This window comes from Grampus griseus (assembly GCF_964374135.1).
Source record: "Grampus griseus genome assembly, chromosome: 14".
NCBI classification, from domain to species: domain Eukaryota; kingdom Metazoa; phylum Chordata; class Mammalia; order Artiodactyla; family Delphinidae; genus Grampus; species Grampus griseus.
Window position 1 is genome coordinate 26,432,411 of NC_139008.1, and position 22,460 is coordinate 26,454,870.

General features: G+C 46.7%; 1 protein-coding gene across 2 annotated transcripts in view; it reads left to right on the plus strand.

The window, feature by feature from the left end:
• MYH11 (myosin heavy chain 11) overlaps positions 1–22,460 on the plus strand; it is a 128,324-nt gene that overhangs the window by 21,530 nt on the left and 84,334 nt on the right. For both annotated transcript variants that reach the window (XM_082669750.1, XM_082669751.1), the window contains exon 3: positions 3,981–4,137. In XM_082669750.1, coding sequence (XP_082525876.1) covers positions 3,981–4,137 — 157 coding nt within the window. The remainder of the gene's footprint in view (positions 1–3,980; positions 4,138–22,460) is intronic.

Sequence of the window (22,460 nt, forward strand, 5' to 3'; positions counted from 1 at the left end):
CCTGGTAAAGAAAGTATTGTTATCCATTGTTTTATAAATGGGGAAGAAGAGGCTCAGGGGTTTGGCCTCTTGCTCAAGTCACGCAGGCAATGAGGGCAAGGCTGAGGTTCAACCAGGCCTCTGTGACCTAAAGCCTGCATCTCTTCCACCTTCCCCCACTGTTCCTCATTTCTGCCGGAGGCCTTGGGAGCTCAGGGCTCCACGGCTGACCATATAAAGTGTTAGGGAAAAAGTGGACTCACTTCCTAATACGGTCACAAGAGGGAAACCCTTGGCCTGCAGCTGGGACCTGCTGTGGCACCGGGCCCTGAGATGCCGGCTGGGACATGGGAAGCGGGAATGTTGAAACCTGAACTTGACCAGCTGGAAAGGGGCCAGTGGGGATGGGGAAGCAGAAGCACAATCAAGTGCAGGTGGGCTGGGTCAGGTGAGACCAACCAAGTTGGAGCAATGGAGACTGAGACTCCAGATTCTGAAGCCCAGCTTCTGTGTGGGGTGTGCTACTGCCTTCCTAGTCCTTCCTGTAGGGCCACTGTGCCCCAGAAAGATGTGCTGAACTGGACAGAGATTCAGATCTGTCTGGAAGCATGGATTAAGTGCTTGCTGTGTACATAGCACCAGGAGGTGTCCTAGGCAGACAGGAGGAAGGTGATATTTCTCCTTCAGAAGCTGATGATGGAGTTGGGAGAGCCATGCCTTCCTTCCTTCCTCCTTCCCTCACTCCCTCCCTTCTTTCTTCTATTCATTGTATTCAGCAAATATTTACTGAGTGTCTGCTATGTGCCTGGCCCTGTGCTGGGTGTCAGATATATGCTGGTGTGCAGCTTGCAGTCCAGGAGGGACATTTAGACTGAGCCCTGAAAGAGCAGATGGAAATGGCTCTGGGAAGATCAGGGAGAAGTGTTCCAGGGAGAGAGAACATTCCATGTGAAGTTTCCAAGGTGGCAAGGTTTTCATCATCATGAAACAAAGGGAGCACTGGGTGGTCACTAACATTTATTGAGCCCCTATTACATACCAGGTACTGAGCTAAATGCTTCACGAGGGCTATCTCACAGCAAACCAATGAAGGAGCTCCTATTACACCTGCCCATTTTGCAGATGAGGATAACTGAGGCTCAGAGAGGCTAAGAGACTTGCCCAGGGACACACAGCCAAGAAGTAGCAGAATGAGAGCTCCAACAATTCCTTGGTAGTCAATCCTATACTCTTAACCACTGCCCTTTACTGCCTCCAGGTCCCTGGAGGGGTGGTTAGGGTTGTAAATGATACATTCTGGAAAGGACATGGCAGTGGCAGTGGCCATGGCCTGAGAGGAGCTGGAGGTGGAGTTGAGGCCTGAAGAGGAGGTAGGGCTTGGTTGGCCTTCATTCAAATGATCGATTGTTTGTTGGGCACTTACTCCATGGAGGCCCCAAGCTGGGGAGCAGGACACAGATGAACAAGACACACAGGCCCTGCCCTGGAACAGCTTTGCCACCTGTTCAACAAATGTCTATTGAGCACCTACTATGTGCGGACCAGTGCAAGGCCCCGGGTCACAGAGACGAAGGCAGCACTGCCCCTGCTCCAGGGAAGCTTTGTAATTAACTGACCCCTCAGGCATTCATTTAGCAGGCATTTAGTGAGCACCCACTGTATACCTGAGCTGGTTAGCACCTTATCTGTTAAGTCTCAGTGCTGGGAGTACCTCCCCACTGAAGTTTCTCTGAGCACCCCCATGTGGGTTAGGGCCCTCCCTTCCTTGCTCCCATAATACACTGGGCTCCATCCTTGTTGTTATGATGTTAGTTTTGAACATCCTTGTCTCCCTTTTGATCTGGGGGCTTTTTGAGGGCAGGAATGATCATTGATTTATTTGTCTCCAGCATCTAACACAGACCTGGTATACAGTAGGTGCTCAATAAGTGGCTGATGGATGTTTAGATAAGCCTTATGTTGACCTCACTCTTGCCCTTTTTGGGGAGTGGTGAGAACCTGGGGGATTACTCCCTCCCTCCCCCACCAGTCCTGTACCTTTTCAGGAACATCATTCTCCCTGTGCCCAGGCCCAACTCTCATCATCATTGTCCCTTAGCAAATGGTGCCCTGGAGGGAGGCTCCCACTCTTCAACCAGTTGCCAGCATGACTGAAAGCCCTTTGTGGGCAGGACCTTGTGTGTTTTGTCTTCCAGTATAACCCCAGAGCCTTGCACAGTGTGAGGGCACACACAGAATGAATGAATGAGTAAATGAATGAACAAATGATCTATTGTTTCTGTAGGACAGGGATAGGTCTACAGCCTTATGGACAGTGTCCACTCCTCGGAGTGGGCCAAGTTGGAGCTCAGTGCTGCCAGGGTCTTGCTGGGTGACTTTGGTCAAGTGAAAGTGACTTTGATCACTGCTCTGAGTGAAACCCAGTGATGGAATATCTGTTCCTCCTCCTTTAGTCACTTCTCGGGGGAGTTGGAGGGAAGACATGCTTCCCGGCCATCGGAGCCTTGGGCTGCACTGATGTTATTGTTTGGAAAAGCAGTTCCTGTGGGACAGGTTGGTGCCTCCCTCCTGGGCTGTGACCTCAGCCCATGGGAAAGGCCAGCGTACAGTAAGAACCAGGACAGCGCCTCCCCCAGGCACAGCACGGCAGGGTGTGCGAGCCTCTTCACGCCCCTTCCCTGTTCTGTTCATTTTCACACGCTCCTCTGCACTTGGTAGGGCAGGACAATTTTTTTTTGTTTTTTACATCTTTATTGGAGTATAATTGCTTTGCAATGGTGTGTTAGTTTCTGCTTTATAACAAAGTGAATCAGCTATGCATATAGGACAATTTTTTAAGATTAATTAATTTATTTTTTTGGCTGAGCCGTGTGGCTTGCGGGATCTTAGTTCCCCGACCAGGGATTGAACCCGGGCCCCGAGCAGTGGAAGCCCCGAGTCCTAACCACTGGACTGCCAGGGAATTCCTGACTTTTTAAAAAAAAATTGTGATAAAATCCATATGATATGGATTCACCATATTCATCAGTTTAAAGGAAACGATTCAGTGGCAGTAATACACTCACTCACAGTGTAGTGCTACTATCACCACTGTCTGGTTCCAGAACATTTTTATAACCCCCCAAAGAAACCCGTTCCAGCTAGCAGTCACTCCAGTTCCCCCGTTTCTGCAGTCCCTGGAAACCAGAGATCTGCTTTCTGTTTCTGTGGATTTGCCTGTTCTGGGCATTTCATATAAATGGAACCATGTGATACGTGACCTTCTGAGTCTGACTTCTTTCATTCAGTGTAATGTTTCCAAGGTCATCTGTGTTGTAACGTGTCAGGACCATTCCTATTTAAGGGCAGCTGTGTTCATCACCATTTTAGAGACAAGGGAGTGTGTGCTTTGTTCATGGTCGAGAGTATGAGCTCTGGGGTTAGCAGTCGCGATTTTAGTTCCGAATTCCCCAGCAGCTGTGTGACCTGGTGACCTCACGGAGCCTCAGTTTCCTCATCTGTCAAATGGGCAGCAGGGAAATCATAGTGTCCCTGTCACAGGTTGGATGTGAGGATTAAAGAAGAAGACGACTGTGAAGTGCTTAGCTCAGTGGCCGGAGCCCTGCAGATGCTCCAGAAGTGGTAGATGTTATTTAAGCCCGCGAGGCTCAGGGAGGCGAAGCAACAGTGGTGAGAGTGGAGCTGGGATCTGAACGCAGAACTTATAAACTATAACACAGGTGCCCTAGAAATCCAGTCTTGCCCCTTGCTCCTCTTCCCCTATATCCAGAGACAGTGATGCCAAGAGGTTCCCACTAGGACTCTGAGCCTCAGTTTCCCCCTCTCTAAAATGAGACTCTGAGCGCATCTGTCTAAGGCTGCCACTGTGAGGATGAAGTGAGAAAATGCACACGGTGGTGCTCAGACAATGCAGGTCGTGGTGGGTGTTCTCATGGCCGGACCCCCACGGGCTGTTTGTCCCTGCTGGGTTCTGGAAATAAGATGGGTTCTCTGTTTGGCAGACGTACTCGGGCCTCTTCTGCGTGGTGGTGAACCCCTACAAGCAGCTGCCCATCTACTCAGAGAAGATCATCGACATGTACAAGGGCAAGAAGCGGCACGAGATGCCCCCCCACATCTATGCAATCGCCGACACGGCCTACCGGAGCATGCTGCAAGGTGAGCCGCCTGTGGGTGCATGGAGCTCCTCCTCCTCCAGGGAGCCCACCAGGGCTGCTTACAGTCACGCCCCGGGCCCCTCCTGTCCTGCCTGACTGCAGTTCTCGCCAAGAATGCGGAGTTTGGCAGGCAGCACTGGGCCTCAGGAGGGCTGTGACTGAAAAAGGGAAAAAGCAAACTGAACATCTGTGTTTGCGGCCCGGGAGGGCAAAGGAGGGCAGATAGCTTGGGCAAATATGGGCATGGGCCCGCTCTGGCTTCCGCTCCAGAGCTCACTGTCCCTCCCGGGCTGCCCGAGGCCCTGGGCAGGCCAGCTGTCTGGAAAATGGTAGGATGCTCTCACCTGGGAAGGGAAGTTGGTGGGGAACAGCCCTGGGGCTGAGCCAACCAGATGTGGATTTGCAACCAGCTGTCACTCACACCCTGCGGTATCCTATGCAAATGTCTTTTCATCTCCAGCCTTAGTTTCCTCATCTGTGAAAAGAGAGTGATAGGATCCATCTCTCAGCTTGTGGTGAAGATTGTAAAACAGGCTTTTCCACACTGAAGGCCTTTGCATATTACCTCCATGTTTATGTATTATTACTATCATTAATAACTTTTACTGAGGTAGAACATGCATACAGTAGAATGCAAAAAGTGTACAAATTCAGTGTCCAGCATAAAATTAATTTTTACATGTCTACAGTTGTATAATCACCACCCAGACCAAGATGGGAAATAGTTCCAGAAAGTTCCCTCATGCCTCTTCCCATAAATGGAATACCTCCTCGTATAAATGGATCTGGTCTTGAGATACAGGAGTTCTGCCCTCCTTACACTTGGGAAAGGGCAACAGAAAAGAGCTTTGGCAGTTTTAAAGCTGTGCACAATTGTTATGTGATTTTTAGGTGCGAGTAGTCTAGAGGTTGTAAGCCGGCAACTGGTAGGCTGGATCCAGCCCTCAAATAAGTTTGGTTTGGTCCACGTGGAGTGTTTTATTTTTATTTTTTTTTAACATCTTTATTGGAGTATAATTGCTTTATAATGGTGTGTTAGTTTCTGCTTTATAACAAAGTGAATCAGTTATACATATACATATGTTCCCATATCTTTTCCCTCTTGCGTCTCCCTCCCTCCCACCCTCCCTATCCCACCCCTCTAGGTGGTCACAAAGCACTGAGCTGATCTCCCTGTGCTATGCGGCTGCTTCCCACTAGCTATCTATTTTACATTTGGTAGTGTATATATATATGTTCATGCCACTCTCTCACTTTGTCACAGCTTACCCTTCCCTCTCCCCATATCCTCAAGTCCTTTCTCTAGTAGGTCTGTGTCTTTATTCCCCTCTTACCCCTAAGTTCTTCATGACCTTTTTTTTTTCTTAGATTCCATATATATGTGTTAGCATACGGTATTTGTTTTTCTCTTTCTGACTTACTTCACTCTGTATGACAGACTCTAGGTCCATCCACCTCACTACAAATATCTCAATTTCGTTTCTTTTTATGGCTGAGTAATATTCCATTGTATATATGTGCCACATCTTCTTTATCCATTCATCTGATGATGGACACTTAGGTTGCTTCCATGTCCTGGCTATTGTAAATAGTGCTGCAATGAACATTGTGGTACATGACTCTTTTTGAATTATGGTTTTCTCAGGGTATATGCCCAGTAGTGGGATTGTTGGGTCGTATGGTAGTTCTATTTTTAGTTTTTTAAGGAACCTCCATACTGTTCTCCACCACATGGAGTTTTAAGGATACCTAAATTAGTTGCCAACTTTTAAAAATTTGGAGATTGTACATAAAAAGCCAGATTTCTAGGTTGTTTTGAAAGTATTGGAACGTCTGGCAACATGTGATCCCACCTGTCAGCTGCCCCTTTAGAAGGGGTATGAGTTCTCCAGTTCCCCAGTTCTCACCTGGCCTGATGCACTTGTTTGTGTTAACTGCCTGGCCCCTGTGTTTGACTTTGCAACCCCTGGAATATCTTCCTCCAGGAATGTTCTGAGTTGGGAATTGAAAGGAGCCCAGTTTTGGAAGCTCCTGAGGGCAGAGATCCAGATATGCCTAGGAGATATAACCCCCCAAGGTAGAGGGGCTCAGATATAGTTCCCCAAAGGTTACTGACAGGGTTAGCCAAACCCCACAGGTGTGACTCAAGCTGGACCACTCCAGACGAGAGAATACCATTACCTCCAAAGGCCAGAATATGGAGCCTTGCAAAGAGGGTTGTGGAGATAAAATCTCAGGTTTTAAAGTGATGACTCTTGGAGTTAGGTATGTGTTTTTGTGCAAAAAGATCATTTGTGGTCTCCCTTAATGGAAAAGTATAAAATGGTGGTTCACACAGCTCTTTGCGAAGCTGAACATCACAAAGTTACAGTGCTTGTATCATTTGGGGTGCTTTTGCTTGCGAGAAACATAGCAACCAATTAAAGTGGCTTAAACAACGGGAATTTATTACCTCACATAGCAAATAGTCTGAAGGTTGATGATTTCAGGCTTAGCTAATTCAACAGCTCAAAACCAGACTTTTTTGGGATTTTCTTGGCTACTTCCTCATGGTCACAAGATGGCAGCCATAGCTCCAGACATCACATCCTCATGTGATAATATCCAAAAGCATGAAAGACGTGGAGGGTTAGGTTTTTTTCCTATGCCTCTTTTTTATCAGAGAGGAAAACCTTTTCCAGAACCTTCTCAGAGCAGGCATCCCTTATGCCTGATTGGCTAAAACTTGTTCACAGGCCAACCTCTAAACCAATCATTGGCAAAGAGGACTGTAACATTTATGATTGGTTTGGACTATTCCTGGTTCTTTTCTGGAGCTGAGGGAGCTCCCACTAAGCACATTTTATATGAATACCAGAATGAAAAAAAATTTCATTAGCAAAGAGGAAGCGAGGAGTGACAGTGAAGCACTGCCATAGTGCTCTTAAAATATATATGTGTAACTTTTAAAAAAACTTGAATCTTTTATATTGATTCTAGAAAAAGTAAAACATATATTTAAGCAAAAGAGAATATACCAGCACCCATAATTCTATCACCCAGAGATCACCACCATTAACCTTTTGCTATGAAACCTTCATACACTAACTGAGCTGGATGGCATGAAATGAAGGACGTTTTGACTATCTGAAAATAATTGGTTCCAGAAAAAAATCACTTAAAACAGGCACTGTAGATTAAAGGGGAAGGGGGCTTGAGGGGCTTGAAAAATGACACTGCAAATTATGAAAACAGGCTTATTTATTTTACATGTAATAGGAATTTGGTGGTAATTTCAACTAGATGCTAATTCTTAGATTGAGTATAAAATTAATTCATTTTTTTGCCTTAACTTTTTTTTGGACGGAACCATGTGAGAGCATAAGACACCATTCTTCATGTCATGCTTGCTTTCTGCAGTGTAGGGTAAGAGGGTAATTTTTGCAGACTTATTGGAGAGATCACCACTTTTGCCACGGGCTTTTACTTATTTGGCGTTTAACACAGTGCCTCAAAGCCCCTGTTATGTTACCTTTCCTGATGACTCTCTGATATTTGGTTGTGAATTGATCTGACTTTCTGTGGCCTTTCAGAGGGCATGGACATGTGACATTGCACCTTCAGGGAAATCAACAGTTTTGCAGAGCTGCCACTTCGTTGTGTTTGTATCAAGACAATGGATGTTGGCACCCAGTAGCTGGCAAGGTGAAGCCTTTGAGTCGGAGGGCAACAGTGATGCAGACCAGAGAAAGATGTTTCAGTGGGTTCTGATTTCCTAAATAGTCGTCTCATTGAAGAATATTTTTGTGTTGTGATAACTTTCATCTCCCTAGACAACTTCCCATCCATGGGGCAATGTTATACTCTATACCGGGACCCCTGGGGCTGATAACATTTCATTCCTTTTAGGCCCTATATTTTAACACAGAATTATATAGTGAAATATAAAATTACTTAGAAATTTCAGGGTCTTCCCTGGTGGCACAGTGGTTAAGAATCCGCCTGCCAATGCAGGGGACACGGGTTCATTCCCTGGTCCGGGAAGGTCCCACATGCCACGGAGCAACTAAGCCCGTGCACCACAACTACTGAGCCTGCGCTCTAGAGCCTGCGAGCCACTACTAAGCCCTCGTGCCACAGCTACTGAAGCCTGCACGCCTAGGGCCCCTGCTCCGCAACAAGGAGAAGCCACCGCAATGAGAAGCCCGCGCACCACAACGAAGAGCAGCCCGCACTCGCCGCAACTAGAGAAAGCCCACGCACAGCAACGAAGACCCAATGCAGCCAAAAATAAATTAATTAATTAATTTTTAAAAATAAAATTACTTTGAAATTTCAAACCTCAAGAGAAAATGACAGCCATGAGCGCACAGAACCATAAAAGATAAACTCTTTTTAGATTAAATGTTAATCAACAGCTGCTACGTATGTATTCCTTTTGGCCTTACCTGGTGCTTCCTGGCAAATTAGTGATGATAGACTGCAATGGAAAAAAATCCCTCCCCCCCAAGAAAAAATCAAGGAGAAAAATATAGGCTTGGGAAAAATAATTTTTTTTCTCTAGAAAGTGGGAATTTGGTTTTTGTGAAGGAACATGTGGGCTCAGTTTGTGACTCTATTGGTGAATGTTGCTATTCCAGGCTGTACAGTCATTTGGCTTGAATCATGCTGAACTTTCTATCTTGGAGGTGTCAAGCTAGCAGCTGTGGCTTCCTCCTCAAGTCCTCTGTGGAACAGGCTGGAGTGTGAAGAGATGGGGTTGGGAAGGGGTGGAGAACACGTTCACTGAATACAGAATGAAATGTTTAAAATATGTGACGTAGATGCTTAAGTTCCCGAGGACCCCTAAACTCCATAAACCCCACAAACTCCATCCTTGTCTGCCTGCTTATCACTGAATCTCTGGCATGTTTGCTGGTGCCTGGCGTGGAGTAGCTGCTCCGTTAATATTTGTGATGAATGAAGGAAGAACTCTCAGAGTTGTTTAAAGAAAAGAACCAACCAGGGTCAGGATGGGGTGTTTGTCTTAGAGGGGTGGAGAGTTACAAGCCTTGATGGCTTACTAAGAGGGGAAAGGGGATCTGGAGTGGCGTTCTGGCTGAGAATAGTAACAGGGGAGTTGGGAATATGGTGGGGGATTTCTAAGACATAACTTACTGACTACCCCCTCCTCAAAGGAAGCCAAGCCCCTGGGGAAGAAGAGGATGGGAGAAGTAGGCATTTAAAGATGCAGCTTCTATATGTGTATGTGTACATGATGTCGTGTTTACTTTTTACATTTCTCAATTTTTTTCTTTTTTTTGGAGAGATGATAGATTAAATTCAAAAGCTGAAAATTCTCACCTTTCAACCCTTGTGCACTAGACGCCTAATTTCCCTCCCCAGAGATAACCGTGGTTTCTAGTTTATTAGATATTCTCCTAGAGATATTTTCTGCACATGTGTGCAGATACGTATCTATTTCCCTCTCCCCAAGATTTCCCCACAAATAGTAACATTCCATATGCACCGTTCTATAGGCTGCTAGAGTATTACATGCCTAAAGGGATTCTTTGTTCCTTTTTTCCATTTTTAGTTTTTATTTTTAGTGAAGGTATATGTGAAGATGATTCAGAGTCAATTCCTCAAGGCTTATTAAGGAAAATAGCCCTCCTTTGTTGCTTCTCTACTTTCCCCTTCTCCAGGGGTATCCATTATCAACCCTTTAACTGATTTTTGGATAGTTACCTCTGTAATCACTAAAAAACTTGAGTATATTGCTCATATCTTAATTTTTCCCCTGTTTTAGTCAATAGCCTATTGACTTTTCTTTCTTTTTTTTTTTTTTTTTTTGCGGTACGCGGGCCTCTCACTGTTGTGGCCTCTCCCGTTGCGGAGCACAGGCTCGGACGCGCAGGCTCAGCAGCCATGGCTCACGGGCCCAGCCGCTCCGCGGCATGTGGGATCTTCCTGGACCGGGGCACGAACCCGTGTTCCCTGCATCGTCAGGCGGACTCTCAATCATTGCGCCACCAGGGAAGCCCTAGCCTATTGACTTTTCATCATGGAACATGAGGATTTAGCTCAGTCACTCCTTTGCTTTGCGCCTCCTGTCTCCTCCCAGCACACATGCATTTGCGCCCTATCTCATAGAATCCCAACATAGTTTTGTATTAACTTTGATGAAAACTATATTCAGAGTTTACATTATTATGACTGAGTAGATGCTATTCACAGCTGAGCTCTGCACTGTCTTGTGATTGCTTTTCCGGTACAATTATTCTTTTCCCTGGAGTTAGTTATTGCCTTTTTTTCCCCAACTTGATTATCTATGTACTTAATCACTAATTCTACCCCAAATTTTCCTTCAAAATATGTTAATCTCCTTCTAATATGTCTAGCTATGTGTTCAAGATCCTATTGATAGCTTCTCCATGAAGGTGATCGCTACTGGAGTCTTCTGACCTGCCCTGGTTACCTTCTATGACTGGTAGCTGACATTTGGGATCTTCTTTGTCGTTCTTGGAATACCCTTCAATGCTCTCATGGTGGATTCCTTGTTTCCTAGTTTCCAGGTCTTCTTCCTTGATTTACTCCTTGTTTAAATGGAACACTTTCTCTAGCAGCTTCTCAAGAAAGGATGTATGTGAGGCAAATTGAGATCTTGCGTATCTGAAAGTCTTGATGCTTCTCTAATATTTAAGGGCAGTTTAGCTGGTTTTAAATTTTTAAGCAAGAAATAGTTTTCTTTCAGAATTTTTAAGGCATTGCTTCATTAGCTTTGAGATTCAGTTTCATTTTTGAGGAGATAAAAGCCAATCTGGGGCTTCCCTGGTGGCGCAGTGGTTGAGAGTCCGCCTGCCGACGCAGGGGACACGGGTTCGTGCGCCGATCCAGGAAGATCCCACATGCCGCGGGGCGGCTGGGCCCGTGAGCCGTGGCCGCTGAGCCTGCGCGTCCGGAGTCTGTGCTCCGCAACGGGAGAGGCCCACACCAGTGAGAGGCCCGCGTACAGCAAAAAAAAAAACAAAAAAAAACCCAATCTGATTCTTGATCTTTTGTGTATGACCAGTTTTTTCTCCTTCTCTGGAAGCTTTTTTTTTTTTTTTTTTCCTGACTCTTCTTTATCCCCCTGTTTATGATGGTGGAATCTGGCATGTGTCTGTTTTCAACCATTGTGCTGGAGACTGAGTGGACCCTCATAATCTATAAACTCACGTCCTTAAATTCTGGGAAATTTTTGTGAATTACGTCCTTAATGATTTCTTTCTTTTTGTATTCTCTCTCCTGTTTTTTTCCTAGATGTTTTCTTATTTCCATAATGGAATTCCTAGATTGTTTTTATGATTTTCATCTTTCTCGTCTCATTTATTTTCTGGGCAGTTACCTCAACTTTATCTTATGAACCTTCCATTGAGTTCTCAATGACTGCTTTCATTAAAAAAAAAAATTCCAAGAGCTTTGTTTTGTTTCCTGAATGTTTCTTTCTTATAACATTCTTTTTTCCATGTATGTCCCTTTTCTTGGAGGGTACTTTTCCACAGGTAGGTCTCTGTTTCCTCCAAGAGGCATATTTTCTGTTTTATTTGTTTTAATTTATGTTTGTCTTATTAGTGGCTTTCTTCAGATGCTCAGTGAATTGTTGGCTGTCCATTCATCTGGGATGCTTTAGTGCATGGGCACCGAAAAGTTGATGGCAGCTCCGTGCTTGCAGGAGGAGCTTGCTCGTGATGAGCCTGGCTATGGGCGGGTGAAGCTGGGCTGCTCCATCGGGCACTTCTGCTGTATCTTTCAGTCTTTTTTCTTGGGCTGATGAGATTCTTCAGAGAAGACTTGTGCAATCTTCTGCCTGGAGGAGAAATATCTGTCTACCATCATTTTGAGGGTCTAGTTGAGAAGAGGCTGAGGGTTTCAAACTGTGGAATCAAACTTGCGTGTTATTCTCCTGCTGTCGGTAGGGTCCCTGGTGTCCCCCAAGACAGAGACCCTCTATTTCTTCCTCTCCGGAGAATAAATCTGCCCCCCTTCTGTGGGTTGTGGGAAGGGCAGTCACTTGGCTGCAGCGGTGTAGAAGGTATCTGCAGTATCTAGCAGCTTCTCAAACAGACATTCAATCAGTCCTTGTGGGTTTTTTTTCCCTCTACCCCCTTCCCAAGGCCCCAGGGGCTGCCAGTTACTGAGGTTTGGGGCTGGAGGCAGGGGGCTCTGCTTCTCCACTTTCCCCACCGCCAGCTTAGACTTCTCTCCTGGGACTGTCATCACTCATCCTGTTTGCTGGCTTCCCAGGTTGTGCTGCTGTTCTCTCCTCTCCTGTTCATTTGAACGGCTTCATGTGTTTTTGAAAAACCCCTTTACTGTCACTTTAGTAAGGTTTGAGGAGGAAGAAGTGCTAAATACCTGTGTTCAACCCACTATCTTTTTTTTTTTTTTTAGCATCTTTATTGGAGTATACTTGCTTTACAATGGTGTGTTAATTTCTGCTGTATCACAGCGTGAATCAGCTATACATATACATATATCCCCATATCCCCTCCCTCTTGCATCTCCCTCCCACCCTCCCTATCCCACCCCTCTAGGTGGTCACAAAGCACCGAGCTGATCTCCCTGAGCTATGCGGCTGTTTCCCACTAGCTATCTATTTTACATTTGGTAGTGTATGTATGTCCACGCCACTCTCTCACTTTGTCCCAGCTTATCCTTCCCCCTCCCTATGTCCTCAAGTCCATTCTCTACGTCTGCATCTTTATTCCTGTCCTGCCCCTAGGTTCTTAAGAACCATTTTTTTTAGATTCCGTATGTATGTGTTAGCATATGGTATTTGTTTTTCTCTTTCTGACTTACTTCACTCTGTATGACAGACTATAGGTCCATCCACTTCACTACAAATAACTCAGTTTTGTCTCTTTTTATGGCTGAGTAACAGTCCATTGTATATATGTGCCACATCTTCTTTATCCATTCATCTATCGATGGACACTTAGGTTGCTTCCATGTCCTGGCTATTGTAAATAGTGCTGCAATGAATATTGTGATACATGACTCTTTTTGAATTATGGTTTTCTCAGGGTATATGCTCAGTACTGGAATTGCTGGGTCATAGGGTAGTTCTATTTTTAGTTTTTTAAGGAACCTCCATACTGTTCTCCATAGTGGCTGTATCAATTTACATTCCCATCAACAGTGCAAGAGGGTTCCCTTTTCTCCACACCCTCTCCAGCATTTATTGTTTGTAGATTTTGTGATGATGGCCATTCTGGCTGGTGTGAGATGATACCTCATTGTAGTTTTGATTTGCATTTCTCTAATGCTTAGTGATGTTGAGCATCCTTTCATGTGTTTGTTAGCAATCTGTCTATCTTCTTTGGAGAAATGTCTGTTTAGGTCTTCTGCCCATTTTTGGATTGGATTGTTGGTTTTTTTGATACTGAGCTGCATGAGCTGCTTGTATATTTTGGAGATTAATCCTTTGTCAGTTGCTTCATTTGCAAATATTTTCTCCCATTCTGAGGGTTGTCTTTTCATCTTGTTTATGGTTTCCTTTGCTGTGGAAGAGCTTTTAAGTTTCATTAGGTCCCATTTGTTTATTTCTGTTTTTATTCCCTGTCTCTAGGAGGTGAGTCAAAAAGGATCTTGCTGTGATTTATGTCATAGAGTGTTCTGCCTATGTTTTCCTCTAAGAGTTTAATAGTGTCTGGCCTTACATTTAGGTCTTTAATCCGTTTTTGGTTTATTTTTGTGTATGGTGTTAGGGAGTGTTCTAATTTCATTCTTTTACATGTAGCTGTCCAGTTTTCCCAGCACCACTTATTGAAGAGGCTGTCTTTTCTCCATTGTATATTCTTGCCTCCTTTATCAAAGGTAAGGTGACCATATGTGTGTGGGTTTATCTCTGGGCTTTCTATCCTGTTCCATTGATCTATATTTCTGTTTTTGTGCCAGTACCATGCTGTCTTGATTACTGTAGCTTTGTAGTATAGTCTGAAGTCCAGGAGCCTGATTCCTCCAGCTCCGTTTTTCGTTCTCAAGATTGCTTTGGCTATTCAGAGTCTTTTGTGTTTCCATACAAACTGTGAAATTTTTTGTTCTAGTTCTGTGAAAAATGCCAGTGGTATTTTGATAGGGATTGCATTGAATCTGTAGATTGCTTTGGGTAGTATAGTCATTTTCACAATTCAACCCACTATCTTTTGATGGAAATTCTCTCACACCTTCTTTTCCAAAGAAGCAATAATGGTGATAGTGGATTTTTATTGTGTGCTTCCTATATGCACAGGGCTTTCCAGGAATAATCTCCATTCATCCTTCCCACAAACCCACAAGGGAGACAGGATCAGATTAGAACCTTTAAATTAAGCCCTGAAACTATTACGGTGCCCACACATGTAATCCAGAATAAAAAGAACACTAAACTATAAAGTAATGAAAGCCAACAAAGTTTTAAATTTTCCCATGACATTTACTATGATAGTTTTTAAGACGTAGCAAATATTGAGTCCTTTGAAATGTTCTTTATTTTTACCTCCCTCCCTTCCTTTGCTTGTGGACCTATGTTTACATGACTGGTCAGATAATCCAACCCTGGAGGCAGGTGCTATTTTTAGCCCCATTTTATTGCTGGGGAAACTGAGGCTCAGGGAGGTGAAGAACTTGACACATGAGTATCAGAGTGGATTTGGACTTGCTTTATCAAACTGCAAAGCCCAGGGCTTGCTGGACAAGTGGGTGATGCTGAGCTGCTGCACAGGCCCCTCCTGCCCCATGGAAGGCTGTTTGCTCCTGCAGGACTGTCTCCTTACATCTCAGGGGGTTAGTGTTGAGGGCCCAGCACTTGGGAAGCTGACGTTAGTGACTTCAGCAAATTAGCATGATGAGTGTGGGGAAAGCATCACCAAAGCTTTCCCGACAAAATCCACTTTGGATCTCCCACCGCCCCTCTGTGTGTCCCTGGGGTGAGGGACGGTGTGAAAGGCAGATGAGATTTCATTCTGAGGCTGAGAGGAACCGTCAGGATCTGTCACTGGAAGTGTTGTGTCCTCACCTAATTAGCACCCAATGGCCACTCTCAGGGGATTAAAGAAAAAAACAACAGCTACAGACCTTTATCAGCCCAGGCTCTTGGCTGAAGCCTCTTCAGGCTGCGGAGAGGTCTGTGGGAGTGGAGTGATCCAAACTCCGCTCTCTGCTTTGCAAGTTCCCACACTCAGTCTGAACCCTCTGTCCATGGCCGGCAGGCACTGGGGGGCTGGCTCGTGCTCCCCCAACTCCCAAGGGGCTCCCCTGTAAGCTCAGCAGAGACAGGAAGGGCAGCGATGCTCATTGGGCTCTCTGCCCCGTAGATCCTGCCTCCCTTGGCCGTTGCCGGTCCCCTGCAGGACAGCCTCCCCATTTGACAGACTGAAGAAACTGAGGCTCAGAGCACTGAATGGCTTGGCCCCCGAGCTGAGTGTCAAACCTGGCAACGTCACCTTTTGCCACCCTGGAAACATTCTCTGAGGCAGTATGGTAGATAGTGTAGTGCTATTACCCCCATTTAACAGATGAGGAAACTGAGGCCCCAAAAGGCTAAGGGACTGGCTTAGGCCTTATAATTAGAAAGGGTTGAACTTGGCCTGATACCCTGTCCTCCTGGGACAGAATCACTGCCGTCTGTAACCACGTCACTGGCTCACTGTTGTAGAGGACTGAGAGGATGGAGTGGTAATGATAAAAAAGCTAATAGTAATAGCACTTATTATGCTTTTGAATGGGCCTTGGGTATTTTTAAGCTCTTTGTGTGTCCAGTCTCATTTCATTTTCACATCCCTTCCTGGTGAGGAAACTGATGCTCTGAGTTGCCTAAGAGGTGGAGCTGGGAAGTAATTCCAAGTCATTTTGCTCTTGAGACTGTGTTCCTGTGACACATCCCCAGGGAGGGGACCGGTTGCATGCTTCTCTGCCTCTTGGAGACTTTGCTGCAGCTCTCTGCTCAGCATCTGGCCTGGCGGTGTGAGGGATGCTGGCAGCTCCATCTGTCTGGCCCCATCTGGTTGGCCCTCTGAGGTATCATGAGAAGATCACGTTCTTACGTAGGAAATGAGGAAGAAGGATCATCTGATTCTGATGAGCATTTTACGGACTGCTCATGGTGTCTCACACAGATGGGAAAGAGCTAAGGAGAATTAAATTTTTAAAATAAGCAGTAAATATTGAGTTGGAGAAGCAGATATGCTTAAGGGAGTGGATTTGGGAAGTTCTGGCTGCCACTTGGTGATGGTGTGTTCCTCTTGGGCTATGCAGGCTCCAGCCTCCTGGCTCTGTGTCCTCCCAGCCTCAGAGAGAATCTAGCTCCATGTTCCCTTTTTTGTCCAAAAGTATTGATTGAGGCCTCACTGTGGGGAGGCTTGTGGTGGAGGACACAGTCTACTGAGGGTTGCAGATGTTAATCAAATCCAACCACAAGTACATGTGTTGTCGGGAAGGTCAAGGGAGCTGTGAGGTGGACCCTGGGACCTGTCCCAGGCTGGGAGGGCAGAGGAGGCCTCCTTACGAGGTGACATGTGGGCCTAAGGGAGCTGATGGGACACACGAGGCTGTGGGGCTGGAGCAGAGAGGAGGACACAGAAAGTGAGAAAGTGGAGGTGGGAGCTGTGGCCCAGGAGGCCACCGGGAGGATATCCATCTTTGGGTACCCATGCCCCCTTAGCTGGCCAGTTCCACTATTAAAGATGCCAGAGCTCCATGCGGGTCTGGAAGAGTCCTGCTGGGGTCCAGCACAAGGTCTCAGAGTACCTCTGCCCACCCAGAATCTCTTCCTCCCCACGCTGCTGGGGGGAGGAGGGTGGAGAGAGGAAAGCCTGGACTTACAGAGCAGAGGTTTAGGGAGTCGCTTTGGAGCGGGTTCAAATCCCAGCTCTGCCAAGGCGCCCACTTCTCTGTGCCTCAGTTTCCTCATTTGTCCCATGAGGAGACCCCTATCCCGGTGGTTGTGAGGGTTGATTTGGACAGTGCCTGGGGAGTACAGCACCAGGCAGGCAAGTGCAGGGCCTGAGCTGTCACCTGGCTGGGCCCAGGGTGGAGGCCCAGCACTGACCTTGGGTCTGGAACCCTCCGCATCCACCTTTGTGGGTGGCATTAGGGAGGGAGCCACCTTTCTGCACTTGGTGGAGGCCAGGTTCTTCCCTGGTCGGGGGGGAGCGGTGACCCTGCGGGGACTTGGGCTTGGCCACCTCCCTCTCCCTGGGTCCCACAGCAGCCTGGCGCGGGAGGGAGGAAGGGAAGCTGCCAGCCCGGGCTGCTCTCAGGCCCAGCTCGGTTTTGTCCTTTTATGGTCAGCCTGCAGGCCTCTGGCTCCCCAGCCAGAAACCACGAGCTGGTGTCGGGATCAGGCCGAAATAGCTGGTCTGTGGGGAGCTGGACGTCTCCTGGGAGACTCAGGCCTGGTGCGGGGGAGAGAGCAGGGAGCCCTTTCTGTCCTTGGAAAGCTCCCCCGCACACCTGCTCATCAAGGCCAGACCCCCGACCCGGGAGAAGGAGGGAAGACAGGCACGTTTGGGGCTGGGGTGTGAGGTGAGGCAGACCCCAGGGCTCCGGGCCCGACAGCTCAGCCAGGCGCAGGCGGTGCTGGGATGCGGGCTCCAGCCCTGCCATCTCTGCTCTCGTGCTGTGCTCTTTCCCATCTCTGACTTCCTGTGGCCTGGGCCCTCTGCTTGGGATGCTCTGCCTCCTTGGTGCCGTTTCCCCTGCGGATTCCTACACATCCTCCTCAGTGTGGCTCAGTTGTCCCCTCAGCTGCTAAGAGGTCCTGTCTGTCTCTTGGGGAGCGTTAAAACAGCCCTTCTGTAGCACTTCTGGCATATACCCATTGTGGCATTTGCCCACATCTTGCAGTCCGTTCTTTGCCCATCTGACCCCCACACTGGATCATAAGCCTCTCAAAAGCAAAGACCAAGTAGGTCTTAGTAAACTTTGTGTTTCCAGTGCCTGACACATAGTACGGGCCCTGGACTTGTTTGCTGAGTGAATATGTGAATAAAGGAAGAAGCGCTGACTGTGGCTTCAATCTGAATTGCCTTTCTGAGAGAGAGAGAGAGAGAGAGAGAGAGAGAGAGAGATTGAGAGAGAGAAAAAATGATTGGTTGAGACTGATTCAAATCAACAAGCATTTCCTGAGTACCTACTATGTGTCAAACATAGTCCCTGCCCCCCTGGATAGCCCTTGGACCTCGGGAATTCATGGGCCAGTAGGAGAAGCATTAAAGCAGTTTTGTCAAGTAAGCAAATAAATAAATAAATAATTTCAAGTGATGAAATTATACAGTTATTTTTCCCCCCTAAGGAGAAGATAAAACAGGATGATGGGATCAAGAGAAACTGAGGGGGCTTCCCTGGTGGCGCAGTGGTTGGGAGTCTGCCTGCCGATGCAGGGGACGCGGGTTCGTGCTCCGGTCCGGGAGGGTCCCACACGCCACGGAGCAGCTGGGCCTGTGGGTCATGGCCGCTGGGCCTGCGCGTCCGGAGCCTGTGCTCCGCAGCAGGAGAGGCCACGGCAGTGAGAGGCCCGTGTACCACAAAAAAAAAAAAAAAAAGAGAGAGAAACTGAGGGAGTGGCTCTGAATGCATGGTGGTCAGAGGTGGCTGCATCTGAGGATGTGATATTTGAACTTGGATATGAAAGGTGAGAAGGAGCTGTGGCCACATCAAGAACCAGGGAAGAGCTTTAGAGGCAGAAGGAGGAGGCAGTGCAAAGGCCCTGAGGCAGGAATGGGTACGATGTGCTAGGGAAGTGCCAAGAAGGCTGGTGTGGCTGGGATGTAAGTGGGGGAGGGAAGTAACCAGATGAGGTTGAGAAGCAGCAGGAGCCTCCCCATAGACTATTACAAGCCCATTTAATATCAGCAACAAAGACTGTATGACATGGTCAGCACTTATAGTCAAATGTTAAATGAAAAGGACTAGAAAATCACGCCATCGAATGGCATCAATTGTGTAAATCACTCTAAACCGCTATAAAAAATAATGAAAAGGAGATATATCCAAATATTAACCGTCACAGTGTAGGGGGATTTTGTCTTTGCCAAACTTTCTGCAGTTGTTGTGTACTAATTTTGTAATCCAAATAAAAAATTAATAACTTATTTAAGAAAAAGCAGTTTTGTAACTTGAAAAATGAATAGATCTGTATGATGTTTAAAGAATCAGATCTCTTGCTTTAGAGGTGGTGTAAAAGTAACATTGTTTTTTAAAAAACTTTTATTGTGGTGTCCTTTATATACCATAAATCAATCCATTTTGATATGCAATTCACCAGTTATTGGTGAATTTACAAGGTTATGCAGCCATCACCACAATCTAAGTTTATCTTTCTATCATCCCAGAAAGAAATCTTGTGCCCACTTGTGGCCTCTTATAGTGACTCCCCCATTCCCACTCCCAGTTCCACCCCGTCACTACCTACTTTCTGTCTCCATAGATTTACCTCTTCTGGATATTTAGGAGAAATGGAGTGAATGATACAACATGTGGTATTTTGTGACTGACTTCTTTTACCTAGCATAATGTCTTCAAGGTTCATCCCTGTTGTAGCCTGTATCAGTGCTTCATTCCTTTTTATGGCTGAGTAATACTCTATTGTATAGATAGACCACATTTTGTTTATCCATTTACCAGTTGGACATTTGTATTGTTTCTACTCTTTGGTAAAGTAGCATAATTTTTACTAAGATGAAAAAGAAATATTCTGCCTGTCATATTAAGGGAAAATGGTCCATTACCATTCCAAATAATCCTTTTCTCCTAAAAAGTATTGAGGTGAAACAATGATCATGGTGAGGTTAAGTGCTACGATGGACGGAATCTTTGGACTATGGGAGCCAGGGTCACCACTAGAACAGGTGGTACCTTTATAGAATTAGAAAAAGGTACCCTTTTCTCAAGGCATCTTTCTTCCGTCTGCTGAAAGATGGTTGTAATAAATATACAAATCTACAGTGACCAGTGGGAATGGTTCTCCCTTAGAGTTATGCAGTGTACAACTCATACCACTGTCCATGGCAGCCCTGGGGGTGATGTAGAGTAGAAAGGCCCTCAACTTAGCTCTAGGGAGGTATGGAGTCAGAGAAAGTATCATAGAGGAGGTGACTCTCAGGGTGACATTTCAAGAATGGATTAGGGTATATACCCCAAAGAATTGAAAACAGGTGCTCAAAAACTTGTACTTGGATGTTCATAGCAGCACCGTCCACAATAGCCAAAAGCTAGGAACGACCCAAACACCCATCAACAGATGAGTGGAACCATAAATGTGGTCTGTCTATACATTGGAGTACTATTCAGCCATAAAAAAGAATGAAGTTCTGATACATGTTACAACGGGGGTGAACCTCAAAAACATCATGCCAAGTGAAAGAAGCCAGACACAAAAGGCCACATGTTGTACAATTGTATTTGTGTGAAATGTCCACAATAGGCAAATCCATAGAGGCAGACAGCGGGTTGGCGGTTGCCAGGGGTTACGGGGAGTGGGGGATGGAGAGTGACTGTTTAAGGGATATGAGGTTTTATTTGGGACTGATAAAAATGTTTTGGAACTAGACAGAAGTGTGAGTTGCACGACATTGTGAACGTACTACATGCCACTGAATTGTTCACTTTTCCACAGTTAAATTTATGTGGTGTGAATTTCACCTAAAAGGGAAAAAAAAGAGAAAAAGAGAATGGATTAGGCGGGTAGAAAAGTGATGAAGATGGTGCTCCGGGCAGAAGGAACAGTGTGTGCAAAACTTGAGGGGGAAACTGCTTTGCACATTGAGAGAACTCTGCTCTCTCGTGTCAGACATGATCTCAAGCTCAGGGAAGGAATCAGCTAGGAGTCCTCCTGCCCATAACCAACCAGGGCACAGTTAGCTTCCCACGCTTGGAGCCGGTGTGTTTCCGATGGGAATGTCCCAGGCCGGAGGTCTCCTGGCAGCGCCCAGTGTGGATCCGCCCCGGCAGCTGCCCAGCCTTTCCCTGGAGCCCGCTCCCTCTCCTGGGGACCTGGGAGGACAGGCCTCAGGACAGGCATCTGACCCTATAAATCTCTCGTCCTCTGGATGTAGGTTTCCCAAGGCTGCTGGGAAAGACTGCCTGTCTCCCTGTAGCGGATAGATGGAGATAGCCCGTCCGTCTGTCCATCTCAAAATCACTCCTTAAAATAGTACAGGCTCTGGGCCAGCCCCAGCGGGTTCTCTCTCTGCTTGTGTGCTGATCACAGGGTGCTGGTTCCTGCATGTCTTGCCTTTCTGCCCCTTCCTGAATCCGTTTTGAACTGGTTTCCTAGTTTGCTCTGGTCCTCAGCAGACTTCTCCCTCCAGGTGGAAGGTGGAGGCACAGGCATCCACATTCCCTCGATTCCAGTCCAAGGAGCTGGGTGTTGTACCAGCACAGGGTACCTCCCTCCACAAATTTCTTGTGATGCTGACCTCTGTCTCTCTCCAGAGTGTACTGGGGAGATGAAAGTTTTACTGTTTTTATCTTGGAAGGAAATGCCGCCAGCGCATGGTTGTGGGTTATCTGAGGAAGACAGAACAAAGCCGTGGGCTGGAAGCAAGGCCTCGGGGATCATGCACCTCAGTTTGAGTCCCCGCCTGCCACTTCCTAGCCGTGTGACCGTGTTCATTATCTAGGGCTGCCGTACAAATGGCTGCAAACTTGGTGGCTTCAAACAACAGGAGTTTGTTCCCTCATAGTTCTGGATGCCAGAGGTCTGAAATCAAGGTGTCATCAGGGTTGGTTCCTTCCAGAGGCCCTGAGGGAGAATCCAGTCCAGGCCCTTCTCCTCTTCTGGCTTCAGGCGGCTGCCAGGTCCTCGGCATCCTCACCTTGAAGCTGCATCCCTCCAACCTGCCTCCTCCTTCACGTGGCTTCTCCCTCTGCCTCTAATTCCCCTCTCCTTTCTCTTATAAATAAGGACACTGGTCATTGATTTAGGTCCCATCCTAAATCCAAGATGATCTCATCTGGAGATCCCTAATTAATTACATCTGTAAGACCCCTCTTCTAGATAAGGTCACCTTCTGAGTTTCCGAGTGGACATTTCTTTGGGGGCCACAGGTCAGCCCACTGCAGTGACCTCGGGCAAGTCGCCTCACTCCACCATACTGCCCTCATCTGTAAAGTGGCCGTGGTGCCAGTGCCCAGCTCAGGGGTTGCTGTGAGGGTGGAATGGGTCACCTTGCACAGAAGGAGCTCAGGGGGCCCCGCGGCACAGTGCCTACTCTGGAGGTGGGCGCTGCTGGGGACGCTGCAGGCAGGCAGCTGTTTCTTTCCTCTCTTTCCTAAGTTTCATGGTCATAATGGGCTCCTTGAGAGCAATAAAGACTATTTTTACATTACCCATTTTTGGTGAGA